At 66.1% G+C, this 19,589-nt stretch overlaps 1 protein-coding gene across 3 annotated transcripts in view; it reads left to right on the top strand.

Moving 5' to 3' along the window:
• AHNAK2 (AHNAK nucleoprotein 2) overlaps positions 1-14,637 on the top strand; it is a 28,009-nt gene extending 13,372 nt beyond the window's left edge. The window contains exons 7-8 of one of the 3 annotated variants that reach the window (XM_089322081.1): positions 27-3,941; positions 4,449-14,637. In XM_089322081.1, the coding sequence (XP_089178207.1) occupies positions 27-3,941; positions 4,449-14,120 (13,587 nt within the window). In that variant the 3' untranslated portion in view covers positions 14,121-14,637. Of the gene's footprint in view, positions 1-26 lie in introns of all 3 variants that reach the window. The other 2 variants (XM_089322082.1, XM_070065369.2) reach the window with 2 other exon arrangements.
• Positions 14,638-19,589: the final 4,952 nt, after the last annotated feature.

The raw sequence follows: 19,589 nt of genomic DNA, 5'->3' as shown, positions 1-19,589 counted from the left end.
CCCAGTGCCTTCTCTTTGCATTTCAGGATAAAGACATTGCTGATGGGTGTCCAGAGACCCCGACAAAGACTCTGGAGGGGGACGGAGACCAGGAGCGGCTCATCTCCCAGGCCCGGGAGGGCAGGGGCAGGCGGCCCCAGAAAGAGAGGCGTTCCTGGCCCAAGTTCCAGGCGCTGAAGAGCACGCGGGGAACGGGGCCCCGGAGGTCCCACAGCTCCTCAGAGGCCTCCGAGCGCAGGGACGCCCCTGACGTGTCCCCCGGCATCACGGACACGGAGGCCCAGGCCCCAGCGGAGCACCTGCGGCAAAAGGCAGGCCCGGGGCCCCAGGAGACGAGGGAGTTTCTGAGCCTGAGGCTGAGGATGGGCTTGGGGCAGGAGCCGCCGGGCAGAGGGGACACGGGGGCTGCTGCAGGCGGCGGAGGGGAGAGGGGGGTGACGCTGGCACCGGGAGCCAGGCCTGTCCTGAGCACGCCGCGGCCCACAGAGCCTGGCCTCCCAAGCCTTGCGGAGGGGGAGGGGTCTCAGAGTGAGGGCCCAGGCGTGGGACCCAAACCACAGAGCGGGGCGGGGGCGGTGGAGACCCAGCAGGAGGCCAGGACGCAGGCTGAGGGGAAGGGAGAGGCGGTGCAGGGCCTGGTAAGCGGGACGGTCAGGGGGCCCCTGCAGGGCACAGCTCAGGGAGGGGGCGCCCAGAGCCACCCGCCAGAAATCCATGTCCGAATACCCCATTTGAAAATGCCCAAATTTGGGTTTCGCCAGGAAAAGGAGCTGGAGAGAGACAGAGGCGCTCCTGCCCTGCAGCTGGCATGGGGACCGAGCCCTGCGGCGTGTGGGGAGGGGGCCGGAGAGGCTGGCGTGTGCCCTCCAGGACAGGACCAGGGGGGACCAGGCCCCGCCCGGGCAGAGCCAGGCGGAGGAGAAGACCTGGGAGGGGGAAAAGGCGCGGTGCGAACGCCCGAGGGAAAAGCCCCTCCGGGCAGAGAGCGAGAGGGAGAGAGTGGGCTCACGGGAGTGACAGGCAGGACAGAAGTAGCCCCGGAGGGGGAGGGGAGGAGACACAGAACAGAGGACGAGCCTCGGTCGGTTTCTGGGACAGAAGGAAGAGCGGCCGCTGAGAGTCTGGCCCTGGCCCTGGGAGACAGGGACGTGGCCCCCCAGGGCGAGCTCCAGGTGCCCCCCTTCAGGCTGTCTGCGCCCGGAAAGACAGGGCAGGCCTTGGTGGGTCCAAGGCTGGACGCAGACGTGACCCTCCCCGTGTTCCAGGGGCACCTCGAGACCAGGCACCTCAGCATCCAGCTCCCTTCTGCCGACTTGGATGTCCAGCAAGGCCAGGTGGACGTGACGCACCCAGAGAGACAGAGGCCTGAGGCAGAGCTGCGCGAACCACAGGCCTCTGCAGCTGGCCTGAGGGGGCGCCTGCCCCAGATACAGATGCCCGGCGTCAAGATGCCCAGAGTGGAGCCCCAGGGCCCCCAGGCGGACATTAAGGGACCCAAGATGGATGTGACAGGTGCAGAGGGGGACATGGAGGTGTCACAGCCAAGCAAGGACGTGGACATTCAGGCTTGTGGTGGCAAACTGGAGACAGACCTGGTCCTGGGAGACAAGGACCTGGCCAGCAAAGGTAGCAAGTTCAAGATGCCCAAGTTCAAGATGCCCTCCTTTGGGACGTCCACACCGAGGAAGACGGTGGAAGTCTCAGTGGACAAGACGATGCCGGTGGTGGGGGCAGACGTGACCCTCCCCTCGTTCCAGGGGGACCTCGAGAGCGGGGATCTCAGCACCCAGCTCCCATCTGCAGATCTGGACATTCAGTCTGTCCAGGGGGACACGAGCCACCCAGAGGACCAGCTGTCTGGGGTGGAGGTGTCAGAAGCCCAGGTTGCTGGAACCAGACTCAAGGGACACCTGCCCAGGGTACAGACGCCCAGCATCAAAATGCCCAAAGTGGGCCTCAGAGGCCCCCAGGTGGACATCAAGGGTCCCGACATGGACGTGAAAAGCACCAAGGGGACAGTGAGCACCACTGCCGTGGAGGTGTCACTGCCCAGCATAGACGCAGACGCCCAGGCTCCTGGTGCCAAGGTGGGGCCTGGCTTGGCCATGGGAGACAAGGAGGTGACCGTGAAAGACTCGAAGTTCAGGATGCCCAAGTTCAAGATGCCCTCCTTTGGGGCCTCCACACCGAGGAAGACTGTGCAGGCCTCGGTAGATGTGCCCACATCCACAGTGGAGGCAGCCGTGACCCTCGTCTCTTTCCAGGGAGACCTGAAGACCACTGGCCTCAGCATCCAGCTTCCCCCTGAGCCGGGAGTCCAGCCAGCCCAGGGGGACGTGAGGCTCCCAGAGGCTCAGCTGCCGGACATGGAGGTGAGTGTACCACAGGCCTCTGCTGCTGGCCCGAGGGGACACCTGCCCAAGGTGCCCATGCCCAGCATCAGGATGCCCAAGGTGGGGCTCCAGGGCCCCCAGGTGGACATTGGGGCTCCCAAAGTGGACGTCAAGGGATCCATGGGAGAAGTGAGCACCCCAGATCTGGGAGAGTCACTGCCGAGTGTGGACGTGGACATGCAGGCTCCTGGTGCCCAGCTGGAGGCTGATCTGGACCTTGGAGAGAAGGCCGTGGCTGCCAAAGACAGCAAGTTCAGACTGCCCAGGTTCAGAATGCCCTCCTTTGGGACATCCACCACCGGCAAGACCACAGAGGCCCCTCTGGACGTGACCACACCTAAGGTGGAGGCCGACCTGACGCTCCCCTCTTTCCAAGGGGATGTCAAGACCCCTGACCTCAGCGTGCAGCTGCCTTCTGCTGATGTGAAAGTGCAGCCTGTCCAGCTGGGTGGGAAAGTCCCAGAGGGCCAGCAGCCTGAGGCAGAGCTGCCCACGCCACAGGCCTCTGCTGCTGGCCCAAGGGGACAGCTGCCCAAGGTGCCCATGCCCAGCATCAGGATGCCCAAGGTGGGGCTCCAGGGCCCCCAGGTGGACATCGGGGCTCCCAAAGTGGACATCAAGGGATCCATGGGAGAAGTGAGCGCCCCAGATCTGGGAGAGTCGCTGCCGAGTGTGGACGTGGACATGCAGGCTCCTGGTGCCCAGCTGGAGATGGACCTCTCCCTGGGAGACAAGGACGTGACCATCAAAGACGGAAAATTCAAGTTGCCCAAGCTCAAGATGCCCTCCTTTGGGGCCTCCACACCCGGGAAGACTGTGCAGGCCACGGTGGGTGTGGCTGCACCAAAGGTGGAGGGAGACGTGACCCTCGGCTCTTTGCACGGGGAACTGGAGACCACTGACCTCAGCATTAGGGTCCCCTCTTCTGAGCTGGGAGTCCAGCCTGCCCAGGGGGACGTGAGGCTCCCAGAGGCTCAGCTGCCAGACATGGAGGTGAGTGTACCACAGGCCTCTGCTGCTGGCCCGAGGGGACACCTGCCCAAGGTGCCCATGCCCAGCATCAGGATGCCCAAGGTGGGGCTCCAGGGCCCCCAGGTGGACATCGGGGCTCCCAAAGTGGACGTCAAGGGATCCATGGGAGAAGTGAGCGCCCCAGATCTGGGAGAGTCACTGCCGAGTGTGGACGTGGACATGCAGGCTCCTGATGTCAAGATGGAGGCTGATCTGGACGTTGGAGAGAAGGCCGTGACTGCCAAAGACAGCAAGTTCAAGCTGCCCAGGTTCAGAATGCCCTCCTTTGGGGTGCCCGACCCTGGCAAGATCAAAGAGGCCTCGGTGGACATGACCACAGCAAAGGTCGAGACAGACGTGACCCTCGCCTCTTTCCAGGGAGACCTGAAGACCACTGGCCTCAGCATCCAGCTTCCCCCTGAGCCGGGAGTCCAGCCAGCCCAGGGGGACGTGAGGCTCCCAGAGGCTCAGCTGCCGGACATGGAGGTGAGTGTACCACAGGCCTCTGCTGCTGGCCCGAGGGGACACCTGCCCAAGGTGCCCATGACCAGCATCAGGATGCCCAAGGTGGGGCTCCAGGGCCCCCAGGTGGACATCGGGGCTCTCAAAGTGGACGTCAAGGGATCCATGGGAGAAGTGAGCACCCCAGATCTGGGAGTGTCGCTGCCGAGTGTGGACGTGGACATGCAGGCTCCCGGTGCCCAGCTGGAGATGGACCTCTCTTTGGGAGACAAGGACGTGGCCATCAAAGACGGAAAATTCAAGTTGCCCAAGCTCAAGATGCCCTCCTTTGGGGCCTCCACACCCGGGAAGACTGTGCAGGCCGCGGTGGGTGTGGCTGCACCAAAGGTGGAGGGAGACGTGACCCTCGGCTCTTTGCACGGGGAACTGGAGACCACTGACCTCAGCATTAGGGTCCCCTCTTCTGAGCTGGGAGTCCAGCCTGCCCAGGGGGACGTGAGGCTCCCAGAGGCTCAGCTGCCAGACATGGAGGTGAGTGTACCACAGGCCTCTGCAGCTGACCCGAGGGGACACCTGCCCAAGGTGCCCATGCCCAGCATCAGGATGCCCAAGGTGGGGCTCCAGGGCCCCCAGGTGGACATCGGGGCTCCCAAAGTGGACGTCAAGGGATCCATGGGAGAAGTGAGCGCCCCAGATCTGGGAGAGTCACTGCCGAGTGTGGACGTGGACATGCAGGCTCCTGATGTCAAGATGGAGGCTGATCTGGACGTTGGAGAGAAGGCCGTGACTGCCAAAGACAGCAAGTTCAAGCTGCCCAGGTTCAGAATGCCCTCCTTTGGGGTGCCCGACCCTGGCAAGATCAAAGAGGCCTCGGTGGACATGACCACAGCAAAGGTCGAGACAGACGTGACCCTCGCCTCTTTCCAGGGAGACCTGAAGACCACTGGCCTCAGCATCCAGCTTCCCCCTGAGCCGGGAGTCCAGCCAGCCCAGGGGGACGTGAGGCTCCCAGAGGCTCAGCTGCCAGACATGGAGCTGAGTGTACCACAGGCCTCTGCTGCTGGCCCGAGGGGACACCTGCCCAAGGTGCCCATGCCCAGCATCAGGATGCCCAAGGTGGGGCTCCAGGGCCCCCAGGTGGACATTGGGGCTCCCAAAGTGGATGTGAAGGGATCCATGGGAGAAGTGAGCACCCCAGATCTGGGAGAGTCACTGCCGAGTGTGGACGTGGACATGCAGGCTCCCAGTGCCCAGCTGGAGGCTGATCTGGACCTTGGAGAGAAGGCCGTGGCTGCCAAAGACAGCAAGTTCAGACTGCCCAGGTTCAGAATGCCCTCCTTTGGGACATCCACCACCGGCAAGACCACAGAGGCCCCTCTGGACGTGACCACACCTAAGGTGGAGGCCGACCTGACGCTCCCCTCTTTCCAAGGGGATGTCAAGACCGCTGACCTCAGCGTGCAGCTGCCTTCTGCTGATGTGAAAGTGCAGCCTGTCCAGCTGGGCGGGAAAGTCCCAGAGGGCCAGCAGCCTGAGGCAGAGCTGCCCACGCCACAGGCCTCTGCTGCTGGCCCGAGGGGACAGCTGCCCAAGGTGCCCATGCCCAGCATCAGGATGCCCAAGGTGGGGCTCCAGGGCCCCCAGGTGGACATCGGGGCTCCCAAAGTGGACGTCAAGGGATCCATGGGAGAAGTGAGCGCCCCAGATCTGGGAGAGTCGCTGCCGAGCGTGGACGTGGACATGCAGGCTCCTGGTGCCCAGCTGGAGATGGACCTCTCCTTGGGAGACAAGGACGTGACCATCAAAGACGGAAAATTCAAGTTGCCCAAGCTCAAGATGCCCTCCTTTGGGGCCTCCACACCCGGGAAGACTGTGCAGGCCACGGTGGGTGTGGCTGCACCAAAGGTGGAGGGAGACGTGACCCTCGGCTCTTTGCACGGGGAACTGGAGACCACTGACCTCAGCATTAGGGTCCCCTCTTCTGAGCTGGGAGTCCAGCCTGCCCAGGGGGACGTGAGGCTCCCAGAGGCTCAGCTGCCGGACATGGAGGTGAGTGTACCACAGGCCTCTGCAGCTGACCCGAGGGGACACCTGCCCAAGGTGCCCATGCCCAGCATCAGGATGCCCAAGGTGGGGCTCCAGGGCCCCCAGGTGGACATCGGGGCTCCCAAAGTGGACGTCAAGGGATCCATGGGAGAAGTGAGCGCCCCAGATCTGGGAGAGTCACTGCCGAGTGTGGACGTGGACATGCAGGCTCCTGATGTCAAGATGGAGGCTGATCTGGACGTTGGAGAGAAGGCCGTGACTGCCAAAGACAGCAAGTTCAAGCTGCCCAGGTTCAGAATGCCCTCCTTTGGGGTGCCCGACCCTGGCAAGATCAAAGAGGCCTCGGTGGACATGACCACAGCAAAGGTCGAGACAGACGTGACCCTCGCCTCTTTCCAGGGAGACCTGAAGACCACTGGCCTCAGCATCCAGCTTCCCCCTGAGCCGGGAGTCCAGCCAGCCCAGGGGGACGTGAGGCTCCCAGAGGCTCAGCTGCCGGACATGGAGGTGAGTGTACCACAGGCCTCTGCTGCTGGCCCGAGGGGACACCTGCCCAAGGTGCCCATGCCCAGCATCAGGATGCCCAAGGTGGGGCTCCAGGGCCCCCAGGTGGACATCGGGGCTCCCAAAGTGGACGTCAAGGGATCCATGGGAGAAGTGAGCGCCCCAGATCTGGGAGAGTCACTGCCGAGTGTGGACGTGGACATGCAGGCTCCTGATGTCAAGATGGAGGCTGATCTGGACGTTGGAGAGAAGGCCGTGACTGCCAAAGACAGCAAGTTCAAGCTGCCCAGGTTCAGAATGCCCTCCTTTGGGGTGCCCGACCCTGGCAAGATCAAAGAGGCCTCGGTGGACATGACCACAGCAAAGGTCGAGACAGACGTGACCCTCGCCTCTTTCCAGGGAGACCTGAAGACCACTGGCCTCAGCATCCAGCTTCCCCCTGAGCCGGGAGTCCAGCCAGCCCAGGGGGACGTGAGGCTCCCAGAGGCTCAGCTGCCAGACATGGAGCTGAGTGTACCACAGGCCTCTGCTGCTGGCCCGAGGGGACACCTGCCCAAGGTGCCCATGCCCAGCATCAGGATGCCCAAGGTGGGGCTCCAGGGCCCCCAGGTGGACATTGGGGCTCCCAAAGTGGACGTCAAGGGATCCATGGGAGAAGTGAGCACCCCAGATCTGGGAGAGTCACTGCCGAGTGTGGACGTGGACATGCAGGCTCCCAGTGCCCAGCTGGAGGCTGATCTGGACCTTGGAGAGAAGGCCGTGGCTGCCAAAGACAGCAAGTTCAGACTGCCCAGGTTCAGAATGCCCTCCTTTGGGACATCCACCACCGGCAAGACCACAGAGGCCCCTCTGGACGTGACCACACCTAAGGTGGAGGCCGACCTGACGCTCCCCTCTTTCCAAGGGGATGTCAAGACCCCTGACCTCAGCGTGCAGCTGCCTTCTGCTGATGTGAAAGTGCAGCCTGTCCAGCTGGGCGGGAAAGTCCCAGAGGGCCAGCAGCCTGAGGCAGAGCTGCCCACGCCACAGGCCTCTGCTGCTGGCCCGAGGGGACAGCTGCCCAAGGTGCCCATGCCCAGCATCAGGATGCCCAAGGTGGGGCTCCAGGGCCCCCAGGTGGACATCGGGGCTCCCAAAGTGGACGTCAAGGGATCCATGGGAGAAGTGAGCGCCCCAGATCTGGGAGAGTCGCTGCCGAGTGTGGACGTGGACATGCAGGCTCCTGGTGCCCAGCTGGAGATGGACCTCTCCTTGGGAGACAAGGACGTGACCATCAAAGACGGAAAATTCAAGTTGCCCAAGCTCAAGATGCCCTCCTTTGGGGCCTCCACACCCGGGAAGACTGTGCAGGCCACGGTGGGTGTGGCTGCACCAAAGGTGGAGGGAGACGTGACCCTCGGCTCTTTGCACGGGGAACTGGAGACCACTGACCTCAGCATTAGGGTCCCCTCTTCTGAGCTGGGAGTCCAGCCTGCCCAGGGGGACGTGAGGCTCCCAGAGGCTCAGCTGCCGGACATGGAGGTGAGTGTACCACAGGCCTCTGCAGCTGACCCGAGGGGACACCTGCCCAAGGTGCCCATGCCCAGCATCAGGATGCCCAAGGTGGGGCTCCAGGGCCCCCAGGTGGACATCGGGGCTCCCAAAGTGGACGTCAAGGGATCCATGGGAGAAGTGAGCGCCCCAGATCTGGGAGAGTCACTGCCGAGTGTGGACGTGGACATGCAGGCTCCTGATGTCAAGATGGAGGCTGATCTGGACGTTGGAGAGAAGGCCGTGACTGCCAAAGACAGCAAGTTCAAGCTGCCCAGGTTCAGAATGCCCTCCTTTGGGGTGCCCGACCCTGGCAAGATCAAAGAGGCCTCGGTGGACATGACCACAGCAAAGGTCGAGACAGACGTGACCCTCGCCTCTTTCCAGGGAGACCTGAAGACCACTGGCCTCAGCATCCAGCTTCCCCCTGAGCCGGGAGTCCAGCCAGCCCAGGGGGACGTGAGGCTCCCAGAGGCTCAGCTGCCGGACATGGAGGTGAGTGTACCACAGGCCTCTGCTGCTGGCCCGAGGGGACACCTGCCCAAGGTGCCCATGACCAGCATCAGGATGCCCAAGGTGGGGCTCCAGGGCCCCCAGGTGGACATCGGGGCTCTCAAAGTGGACGTCAAGGGATCCATGGGAGAAGTGAGCACCCCAGATCTGGGAGTGTCGCTGCCGAGTGTGGACGTGGACATGCAGGCTCCTGGTGCCCAGCTGGAGGCTGATCTGGACCTTGGAGAGAAGGCCGTGGCTGCCAAAGACAGCAAGTTCAGACTGCCCAGGTTCAGAATGCCCTCCTTTGGGACATCCACCACCGGCAAGACCACAGAGGCCCCTCTGGACGTGACCACACCTAAGGTGGAGGCCGACCTGACGCTCCCCTCTTTCCAAGGGGATGTCAAGACCGCTGACCTCAGCGTGCAGCTGCCTTCTGCTGATGTGAAAGTGCAGCCTGTCCAGCTGGGCGGGAAAGTCCCAGAGGGCCAGCAGCCTGAGGCAGAGCTGCCCACGCCACAGGCCTCTGCTGCTGGCCCGAGGGGACAGCTGCCCAAGGTGCCCATGCCCAGCATCAGGATGCCCAAGGTGGGGCTCCAGGGCCCCCAGGTGGACATCGGGGCTCCCAAAGTGGACGTCAAGGGATCCATGGGAGAAGTGAGCGCCCCAGATCTGGGAGAGTCGCTGCCGAGCGTGGACGTGGACATGCAGGCTCCTGGTGCCCAGCTGGAGATGGACCTCTCCTTGGGAGACAAGGACGTGACCATCAAAGACGGAAAATTCAAGTTGCCCAAGCTCAAGATGCCCTCCTTTGGGGCCTCCACACCCGGGAAGACTGTGCAGGCCACGGTGGGTGTGGCTGCACCAAAGGTGGAGGGAGACGTGACCCTCGGCTCTTTGCACGGGGAACTGGAGACCACTGACCTCAGCATTAGGGTCCCCTCTTCTGAGCTGGGAGTCCAGCCTGCCCAGGGGGACATGAGGCTCCCAGAGGCTCAGCTGCCAGACATGGAGGTGAGTGTACCACAGGCCTCTGCAGCTGGCCCGAGGGGACACCTGCCCAAGGTGCCCATGCCCAGCATCAGGATGCCCAAGGTGGGGCTCCAGGGCCCCCAGGTGGACATCGGGGCTCCCAAAGTGGACGTCAAGGGATCCATGGGAGAAGTGAGCGCCCCAGATCTGGGAGAGTCACTGCCGAGTGTGGACGTGGACATGCAGGCTCCTGATGTCAAGATGGAGGCTGATCTGGACGTTGGAGAGAAGGCCGTGACTGCCAAAGACAGCAAGTTCAAGCTGCCCAGGTTCAGAATGCCCTCCTTTGGGGTGCCCGACCCTGGCAAGATCAAAGAGGCCTCGGTGGACATGACCACAGCAAAGGTCGAGACAGACGTGACCCTCGCCTCTTTCCAGGGAGACCTGAAGACCACTGGCCTCAGCATCCAGCTTCCCCCTGAGCCGGGAGTCCAGCCAGCCCAGGGGGACGTGAGGCTCCCAGAGGCTCAGCTGCCGGACATGGAGGTGAGTGTACCACAGGCCTCTGCTGCTGGCCCGAGGGGACACCTGCCCAAGGTGCCCATGACCAGCATCAGGATGCCCAAGGTGGGGCTCCAGGGCCCCCAGGTGGACATCGGGGCTCCCAAAGTGGACGTCAAGGGATCCATGGGAGAAGTGAGCACCCCAGATCTGGGAGAGTCGCTGCCGAGTGTGGACGTGGACATGCAGGCTCCTGGTGCCCAGCTGGAGATGGACCCTTCCCTGGGACACCAGGACGTGTCCATCAAGGACAGCAAGTTCAAAATGCCCTCCTTCGTGACGTCCGCTCCTGGGAAGACTGTAGAAGCATTGCTGGACAAGACTGTGCTAATGGTGGAGGCCGACCTGACGCGCCCCTCTCTCCAGGGGGACCTCGAAACCACTGACCTCAGCATCCAGCGCCCTTCCTCTCACCCGGAGACCCAGCCTGGCCAAGTGAGTGTGAGGCTCCCAGAGGGCCCACAGCCCGAGACAGAGCTGCCCCCGCCACAGGCCTCGGAGGCTGGCCTGAAAGGGCACGTGCCCAACGCGCCCAGCATCACGGGTGCCCAGGTGGACATCAGGAGCCCCAGTGAGGTAGCCCAGTGTGCCAAGGCTGAGGTGGGTGCTCCCGGAATGCAGGTTTCACTGCCATGCACAGACCTGGGCATCCGCGCTCCTGGTGTCGAGGGCACATCGTTGGGAGACAAGGAGGTGACCGTGAAAGACTCGAAGTTCAGGACGCCCAAGCTCCAGATGCCCTCCTCTGGGGCGTCCACACCCGGGAAGACGGAGGAGGCCTCGGTGGGTGTGCCCACATCCGCGGCGGAGACAGCCGTGGCCCTGCCCCCTCACTGCGGGGACCTCAGGTCCATTGAGCTCGGCAGCCGTCTGCCTTCTGCTGACCAGGAGGTCCAGCCTGGCCAGCTGTGTGTGCAGCCCCCAGAGGGCCAGCCTCCTGGGACAGAGTTGTCTGAACCACAACCACAGGCCTCTGGTCTGAGGGGACACCTGCCTGGGGCACAGATGCCCAGCATCAAGGTGCCCAGAGTGGACCTCAAGGGCCCCCAGGTGGCCATCACGGGCCTGGAGGTGGACATGAAAGGTGCCAAGGAGGAGGTGAGCACCCCTGATCTGGAGGCATCCCTGCCCAGTACGGACGTGGCCATCCAGGCTCCTGGGGTCAAGGTGGAGACAGACCTGGCCCTGGGCCGCCCGTTCCCTCCTCCGCCGTCCTCCAGCCGTGGACCTGTTTCCTCGTCCACTCTGGAAGGAAGCCTGGAGCACATAGCTGCGGCTCCCTCCGCCGCCAGGAGCCCTGGGGCCGGCGCCGCCCTCCCCGAGGCCCGCGTTCCAGTGCAGGCTGAGACCCAGGCGCTGGGGAGCGCTGCCCAGGACAGCTCCGAGCGCCTCCCGGGCCCTGGCCACAGTCCCTTCCCTCTTGTCCCACCCAGCGCCTCGGCCACCTCCTCCGTTGTCCGCACTGCCCAGGCTCCCGGGCAGGTGCCCCAGGTGGCACTGCCCAGTGCTCCTTCAGCCAGTGTCGATGTCACTGGTGGCCACGTCTCCACTTCCTGTGGGCACGTCAGACTCACAGAACACCAGGTGGCCCTCCCCCCAGCCACCCTGGCCCCCCCACCTCCTCAAGATGCCGCTTTTGGGTCACAGGTCAGTGCCCCCCCTTCCAGCGTAGGAAGTTCTGCTGCCCCCCAGTGCCCAGGACGCGTCCCCACGTCCCAGACTGCTGGCCCGCTGCCCGCAGCGCATGGTTGGGTGACTTTTCCTAAATTCCATAAACCGAAGTTTGGGTTTTCAAGCCCCAAAGCCACAGTCCCCGAGGTGGACCTGCGTGCAGAGGTGCGTGCCCCAGCCTTGCCTGCTGGGGACCCCACGGGGGCCGTGGGCGGCGTGGCTGGGGAGGGCGGGCCGTCTTCTCCGCCAGGCTCTGAGCTGCGGTCCTCGGGCGTCTCCGCAAGGGCCCCCAAGGGAGCCCCATCCGAGGCCCCTGACCAGGAAGGCAAAGGGAGCCCCTTCAGAGCTCCCGGGTGGACGCTTCCGTCGCAGAGCCGGGCTCTGGAGCAGGACCGGGGGCCCACGGGGGACCCTGAGGGCAGCTGGGAGGACACGGACGCTCAGCCCAGGGGTCCGGGTTCCCACGCGGACACGCACGGGCATCGGCCTCCAGAGGCGCAAGGCGAGAAGAGCAGGCGTGGGCTTCCCACAGCCAGGGCTTCGGAGGGGCAGGCCGCTGCGGCCCTGCCGAGCCCTGCAGCCAAGGGTGGCGTTGGCGCCACGGAAAGGGCCAGCAGCGCGGGTGGGGGCAGCAGCTCTGGCGCCTCGGGGGGAGGGGCTGTGAGCCGCCGTCTGCCCCAGGCCCGCTTTCCCAGTCTGGGCTTTGTCAAACTGGACCGCAGGTCCTCCAAGGCCACGGCGGAGGTGAGCCGGGCTGAAGCCAAGCCGCGTCTGCCCGCACACACTGCCGCTGCTGGAAGTGGCAGTGGAGGGCCTGGGCCCACTGAGGAGGGGACAGCCCCCCCAGGGGAGGACCTGCCCCAGCCACCCTGTGGGAAACCAGGTGCAGGCCTCCCTGGGGAGGACGCGCCCGCGGAAGCCACACCGGTCAGTGCACAGGAGAGCCGGTTCAAAATGCCCAAGCTCCACGTGCCGGGCTTCAGGCGCACCCGGTCCAAGGACAGAGGCGAGGCTGCAGAGCAGGAGGCACCTGGGGGGGCGGGGAGCCCCCTCTCCGGGCCTGAGGCGCAGGCAGGCGCAGCCCCGCAGCCCCCGGACACCAAGGCCGGGGCAGCCGCGGCATCCGAGGGCGTGTCCTCCGTGGGTGTCCCGCAGTGCCCGCCTCATAGCACAGGTGTGATGCTGTCCGAGATCAGCACCCAGCCTGCCGAAGGCTCCCTGCCCCTCCAGGGGCTGGGCACGAGGCCGTCGGGAAGACAGGCAGAGGCCCCGGTGGAAAGCTGGCCGTCCCCGCCCCAGGGCCCCGTGAGACTGACGGCATCGAGGACGGATGTGCCGGCCCAGGTCTCCGTGGTGAGCACCCATCAGCTCTGGCAAGATTCCGTGCTGACCGTCAAGTTCCCTACATGGAAGGGCCCGAGGTTCGCGTTCCCTGCCCCTGGCTCGGAGGCCGACGTGTTCGTCCCCGCGGTGCGGCAGGTGCGGGGCTCCGTGGCCGGGGCAGGTGAGGCTCTCTCTGAGGGGCGCGCCGGGCTCTGGGCGGCCAGCATCCTGCCGGCAGCCACCGAGGTTTTCGGGGAGCAGCCTGTGTGCCTTGACCCCTCCTGGGGACCGCCCCCGATTTCTCAGGTCAGGGTGCACTTCCAGAGGGCTCCAGCTGAGAGCCAGGGCATGGTCCTCCGCAGTGGGGCGTCCCCAGCGCCTGCTGACCCCGTGGAGACTGAGGCCATTTCCACTGAGATTGTGCGTGAGTCAGAGATCCCCACGTCCCGGGTTCAGACACCTTCCTACGGGTTCTCCTTGTTAAAGGTGAAACTCCCAGAGCGCCGCGCGCGGGCCGTGTGCACGGTGCCCGGAGGCTCCGAGGCCCCCGCTGCGGGAGGCTCTGTCTCCGGGCCCGTCCCGCCCGACTCCGCAGAACCCTTTGAGGCGGTGCCGTCCGGCGGCCACCCGCTGGGGCCGGCCGAGGATGAGGAGCCGGCCGCTGAGGAGGACCGAGAGGCGGCCGAAGCCGGCGCGGCACCGCAGAAGCCTGGAAGTCAGAAATCGGGCCTGTGGTTCTGGCTTCCACACGTCGGCTTTTCCTCTTCTGTCGACGAGACGAGCGCCGCCCCCGGAGACCCCAGCCAGAGCCCGGCTCCCGTCCAGACGCAGCCCGAGGCCCGGCCAGCCGCGCAGCCGCCGGGCAGGCAGGAGAAGGCCAGCTGGTTCCGGTTTCCCAAACTAGGGTTCTCCGCCCCACCAGCCAAGAGCAGCCCCGGCGTGGGCGCGGAAGGCGGGGCGGGCCCCTCCGAGCCCACAGGCCAAGACGAAACCGTCGCCTTTTTTGACGCCAGAGAAAGTCTCTCCCCTGAAGAGAAGGAAGGGGGTGACCCAGCCGAGGCTGCCGGCGCCGGCCAGAAGGAGCCCACCAAGAACGCTGGCCGGGAGCCCGCACCCCCGGCCCAGGGAGGACCGGAGAAGGGAGAGGCCTGAGAGAGCTCTGCCCCGCTCCCCGTCCCCCTCCAGGCCGGGCCAGCACGTGCCCAGCTCCTCACAGCCAAGCCCCGCAGGACGTGGCTTCCACCACCAAGGCCGCGCTCAAACCCTGCTGTGCCCCTGAGGAGGGGCCGGGCGGCACGGGGAGGGTGGCTCTGGGCCTCGGCTGACCGTCCTGCGGGGGAGCTCCCTGCCAGCCACGGCGCCGTGGGCGGGATGAGCCAGCAGAGGTGTCCGCCCCTGTGTCCACCATCAGGTGCCCTATGCATGTGTCCATTGCAGCCCAGTGTCTGACAGGCCGCTCGTGTCCCCGGAGGCTCCCGACGCTGTGGCAGGTCCCTTGGTGTGCAATAAAGCCCGCGCTGTGTCCCGAGGGGTGCTGCTGGGGGCTTTTGTTCCAGGTCGGAGCTCGTCACTGTCCCCCGAGCTGACCTAAGTCAGGCCAGGGTGATCCTCAGCCTGCGCGTCCCCGACCTCGTCCCCAACCCTCCCTGTGAGGCCCTGGGTCACAGCTGGAGGGGACAGGGGGGCCCTTGGCCGTGGCGAGGGGCCTGTCCTCACACGTCCTTGGCCGCAGTGGTCTCCTCGGGCCACAGCAAGCAAATCCACGTGGGGGAGTGGAGTGCGCCAAGGTGTCTCAGGGCTTCTCAGCTGCCCAGATGCCCCCGACCCCTCCTGACCCCCTCTGACCCTCTCCGACGCCCCCCCAACACCCTCTGATGTCCCGTGACCCTGCTGGTCACAGTCGGGGACTGTGGGCCAGGGAGAAGGACCGGGCACACCCTTCCCTGTGGCTGCCACCCATGTGAGGGGACACGGGAGCCTATGGACAGTGCGTGCCGGTGGCCATGCCCCAGGGAGCACTTGAGGCTGGGCGGGGAGCAGAGCCGTGCGGGCCTGCCTGGCCCCACAGAACTGTGTCCCCTCTGCTCCTGGGGTCCCGGCAGGGGGCCTCAGTGCTGGAGACCCCGGCCCCCTGCAGTTAGGATCCCACCACTTCACCTCTGTGGGCGCGGCGCGGAGGTGCGGCTCTCACCACCGCAGCGCCTGCTGGGTCTCCAAGCCTTGTCCCCCGGGCCTCTTTGGAGGGCTCCGCTTTAGCGCAGGCCTTTGAGGCCACACTGAGGTCCTGGTCCCCGTCACAGCCCAGAGGATGGGACTTTCTGGAAGGCGTTGTCAGGTGTGAACAGCAGGGGAGTGCCGGGTGCAGGAGCCAGAGAACAGAGCCCCACAGGCGAGAAGCAGAGCTGGGGGGCACTGGGCGTGTCCTGGCTGGTGCGGCCCACACTGGGCTCCAGGCTGGACTCGCTGCCCAGAAACTGCTTCCTGTCCCAGGAAAGCGTCTCCACACCCTTCCCAGGGGGCCCCCACAGCTGGGGAGGGTGCCGAGGAGTTGCTGCCGCTACAGACCAGTGCCCGGGGGCAAGCGTCTGTCCTCCCATAGGACAGCGCCCGCCATGAGCCGCCCCAGCGGCACCTGCCAGGGGCTGTGGGCTGCAAGTCGGTGGACATCCTGGCCGTGTGTCCTGGCCATTGGGACACTGGTGGCCCGGCCTGGGAGATGTGCCTGTGCCGCAGCGTCTGCCGCAGGAGCTGTCCCTGCGAGCCAGGCCAGCCCTCTGTCTGAGCCTCTGCAGGGACCCTGGCCCCCTCAGGAGGCCACCCTGATGGCCTGCAGCCTAGAGCTGGGCTGAGATCCTGGACGACCCCTTTCTGGGAACCAGACCCCACACAGGCACTGCCAGAGGCCCTCCCCCAGCCCCACAGGAAGGGCCTGACCCCTGCTCCCCCTTCCCCAAGGAGCTGGGTGCCCAGCTCTGGGTGGGGCATAGGAGTGGCTGACGCTGTCTGGCCCGGTGAGGAACCGGTAGCATGAGGCTCTTGGGCACTGTCCCGGGCTGGGTTCAGCCTGCAGGCAGCAGGTCTTGGGGGACTGTGTCCGTGAGGACGAGCCTGGGGAGGCCAGGCAGGCCCTAGCGTGGGAGCAGTGGCCCTGCTGGTGGCTGCCACCCCTCCCTGCTGCCCCAGGCTCCACCCTCATTCCCCAGGCACACTTGCCCCTGAAGCTGAGCCCGGCAGCCAAGGTCGGGGCTCCGGGACCCCAACAGCAGGGCTGGGAGATCCTTGCAGGGCTGCCTGGCCGGACTGAAACCACATCCCTGGGACCTGGGGGCACCTGCGTGGGGTGTACCTGGCTCCAAGTGAGAGGAGGGGCACTTGCCACACGAGGCAGGTGAGTTCTGAAGCCACGCCCAGCACCTGAAGGTAGGCAGGTGCTCTCCACGCGGGGCAGCTGGAAGGGGCCGTGGAGAGGCAGAGGCAAGGGGCGGGGTCTGCGTCCTGCAGGGGCTCGGCCCCCTGCCACCTGCAGCATGGTGACCATGCCGCGACGCTGTCCCCAGGCCCCTGCCCAGGGTCGTGGGCCCGCCAGGCCGGGCTTTCCCCACCCTACAGCTGGGGTCCCCGCCCCCAGTCTCTCCCTGGCTGGTTCTGTGCTCTGGAGGCTGGCCCAGGCCCCTGGGAGGCTGCCCCGTCCTCCGGCCCCAGGCCACATGGCAGCTTCTGTCTCCCGGGCTGTGGGGCTGCGAGGAGTAGCTCAGCCCCCTGGAACTGCCTGCCCTCAGTGCCCAGGCAGCTGGGCGTGCAGACCCCTCGGGGGTCCCCACAGGCACCTGCCAGAGCCCCCGGAAGCCGCTCACCCGCCCAGGTCACACCTGTGCTGGGTCGTCCTGCAGGCCCAGGGGGCTGAGCCGGCGTCTCCCTCTGCGTCCCCGCGTCGGGGAGCGACTGCCAGCCAGGCCGTGTGTGGAAGTGGGAGCCGCAGGCCAGAGCAGGCAGCTGGGACACCCGGCAGGGAAGCGGGGGGAAGGGCCCGCACTGCCGTCCTGGGCGGGAACCCTGACCCTGCAGAAGGGACTTTGTATCCAGCTGGGCGCAGAGGCGCCGCCCCGCCCTGGCTGCCAGAGCCCTAGGCATCCCCTGGTGCTGAACTTGGGGTCCAGGCCAGGCCGTGCCCGTGCCTGGGGCGCCGTGGCCACCAGCCCCTGAGCAGGTCTCGCTCGGCCAGCGGTGGGCAGGGGGCTCTGCTGTATGGGGTCTGGGGTCCTGTGTGTGACCGGGTGCTGGGCCACGGGCAGCCAGTTGGCCCTGGCCTCTCGGTCATTCCTGGGCGGTCCTCCCCTGAGCTGAGCCAGGGCCTGTGTGGGACAGTGGCCCGGGACGGCCAGGTCCCTGGTGGTGCCGGCCCTGGAGACCACAGCGAAAGGCTCAGTGTGGAGGTGCGGCACTCACCCACCGGGGAGCCCACCCCAGAGCTGAGCTGAGCTCAGGCAAGCCGAGAATGGCCGTGCCCCTGAAGCCCCCCGTGCCCACGGAGGGACCCCAGGATCCCGCCCCCAGCGGGGCAGCAGTGTGAGGGCTGGGCTGGGCCCAGGGATGCCCTTGAAAGGCGACCTCTGCCCCCCGCAGCAGCGGCCGGCAGGGCAGGGCACAGGGTGGCCACGCCCACCCCACCAGGCACCCCTGCAGCCAAGGACTCCCAGGCCCGGCACCACCTCTTGGCCCCCAGGGTTTGCTGGGGGCTCAGAGCAGGGAGAGACGGGGAGCTTCCACCCACAGGCTCACTCCCCACAGGGCTGCGACCGCCAGGGCTGGGCCAGGCCTAAGCCGGTCTCCCACGTGAGTGCAGGGGCACGAGCACCTGGGCCGTCCTCGGCCAGGCCACAGCAGGGAGCAGCCGGGCGCGGAGCCTGCTCTGACACGGGCGCTGACCCTCTGCAGCTCAATGCATCCCTGCCACGCAGGCCCCAGTCCAGCGCCGGCCCTGCAACACTTGAACGGAAAGCCTGGAAGAGCCCCAGCCGTGGGGCTCGAGCCCTGACCCCTGCAGAGTGTCCAGCATCGCCAGTCTGGGCCTGTGCCGGGACCCCCGCTGCCTGAGCGCCTCTGAGCCCCGCCCTCCTTTGTCCCGCTTGGGCTCTCCATCGCCACCTGCTGTCCGGGTCCGAGAACGGCAGGTTCCGGCCCAGCGCCTGTGCCTGCACCACGCCTGCCTGGCTGCCTGCACCTGGCTCCAGGTCGCCTGGAGCTGCGTGCCGGCCATCTTCACGCTGGGGTTGTGTTGCGGGCAGAATTAAAGTGAACTTTTTCTCTGGCATAATTTGAATTTCAGCCATTTTGGGGGGAATTTTTTTCTGAGAAATTCCCTGGGAAAGCTGTTCATTTTCGTGTGGGCATGGTTCTTCCCGGGGGGCAGCCCCCCAGCGACTCACCCAGGCCTGTGCTGCCCTGCCTCTGGGGCGCTTGGCCAGAGGCCTCGGGGCTCTCCTCTGCCCGCCCCCAGCACCAGGCTGGTCCTGGCTCCTCCTCCTCCCCCGATCTGCTAAGGAGGGGAAAACCCACACCCTCAGGGGTCCTCCTGCACCCAGCTCTGCCACACCTCCACCTGCCACACCTCCACCTGGCCTCACACCACCTGGCCTCACACCACCTCCCGGCCTCACACCACCACCCGGCCTCACACCACCTGGCCTCACACCACCACCCGGCCTCACACCACCTCCCGGCCTCACACCACCTCCCGGCCTCACACCACCACCCGGCCTCACACCACCTCCCGGCCTCACACCACCTCCCGGCCTCACACCACCTGGCCTCACACCACCACCCGGCCTCACACCACCTCCCGGCCTCACACCACCACCCGGCCTCACACCACCTCCCGGCCTCACACCACCTCCCGGCCTCACACCACCACCCGGCCTCACACCACCTCCCGGCCTCACACCACCTCCCGGCCTCACACCACCACCCGGCCTCACACCACCTCCCGGCCTCACACCACCTCCCGGCCTCGCAGGCAGGCTCTGGGGTGTTTGTTCTGAGTGACTTTCAGGGTCCTGGGGAGCACTTCCTGGCCGAGGCTCTGTGGCCCAGATGGGTCTCTCTCTCCAGCCTCACCCACCTCCCTCCATGAAGGAGGCAGGTGAGGGTGTCTGTCCCAGGTGCAGCCCAAGGGCTGGGGCTCAGATGCCAAGTCCAGAGCTGGGAGGGCCCAGGAGGTGCCCACTGCCTTCCCGCACCCCCCTCAGGTGCTCCCCTAGGGGCCGCTGGCATCAGCAGTGTCACAGCAGGTGGCTGCCACGTGCCCGCCTGCCCGTGGATGTGTCCATCCTCCATGGCACAGGAGTAGCCACACCCACCTGGCCCGGCCTCAGTGCTACCAGGCAGACAGTATACATCCTTTTTCTTCTTCAAAAGATTCATTTATTTGAAAGCCAGAGAGAGAGAGCGAGCGACAGAGAGAGAGAGAGAGAGAGAGAGCTCCCGTTCCCAAATGGCCACAATGACAGAGGCTGGGCCAAGCTTCAGCCAAGGGCCTGGAGCTCCATCTGGGGCTCCCATAGGGGTGCAGGGCCCAAGCACCTGGGCCGTCTCCCACTGCCCTCCCAGGCCACGGCAGAGCTG

The sequence above is a fragment of the Oryctolagus cuniculus genome, chromosome 20 (genome assembly GCF_051225735.1).
Source record: "Oryctolagus cuniculus isolate XC-2025 breed Fujian yellow rabbit chromosome 20, ASM5122573v1, whole genome shotgun sequence".
Lineage (NCBI taxonomy): Eukaryota > Metazoa > Chordata > Mammalia > Lagomorpha > Leporidae > Oryctolagus > Oryctolagus cuniculus.
Note: the sequence above shows the minus strand (reverse complement) of the source record. Positions and strands in the feature narration are given on the sequence as shown.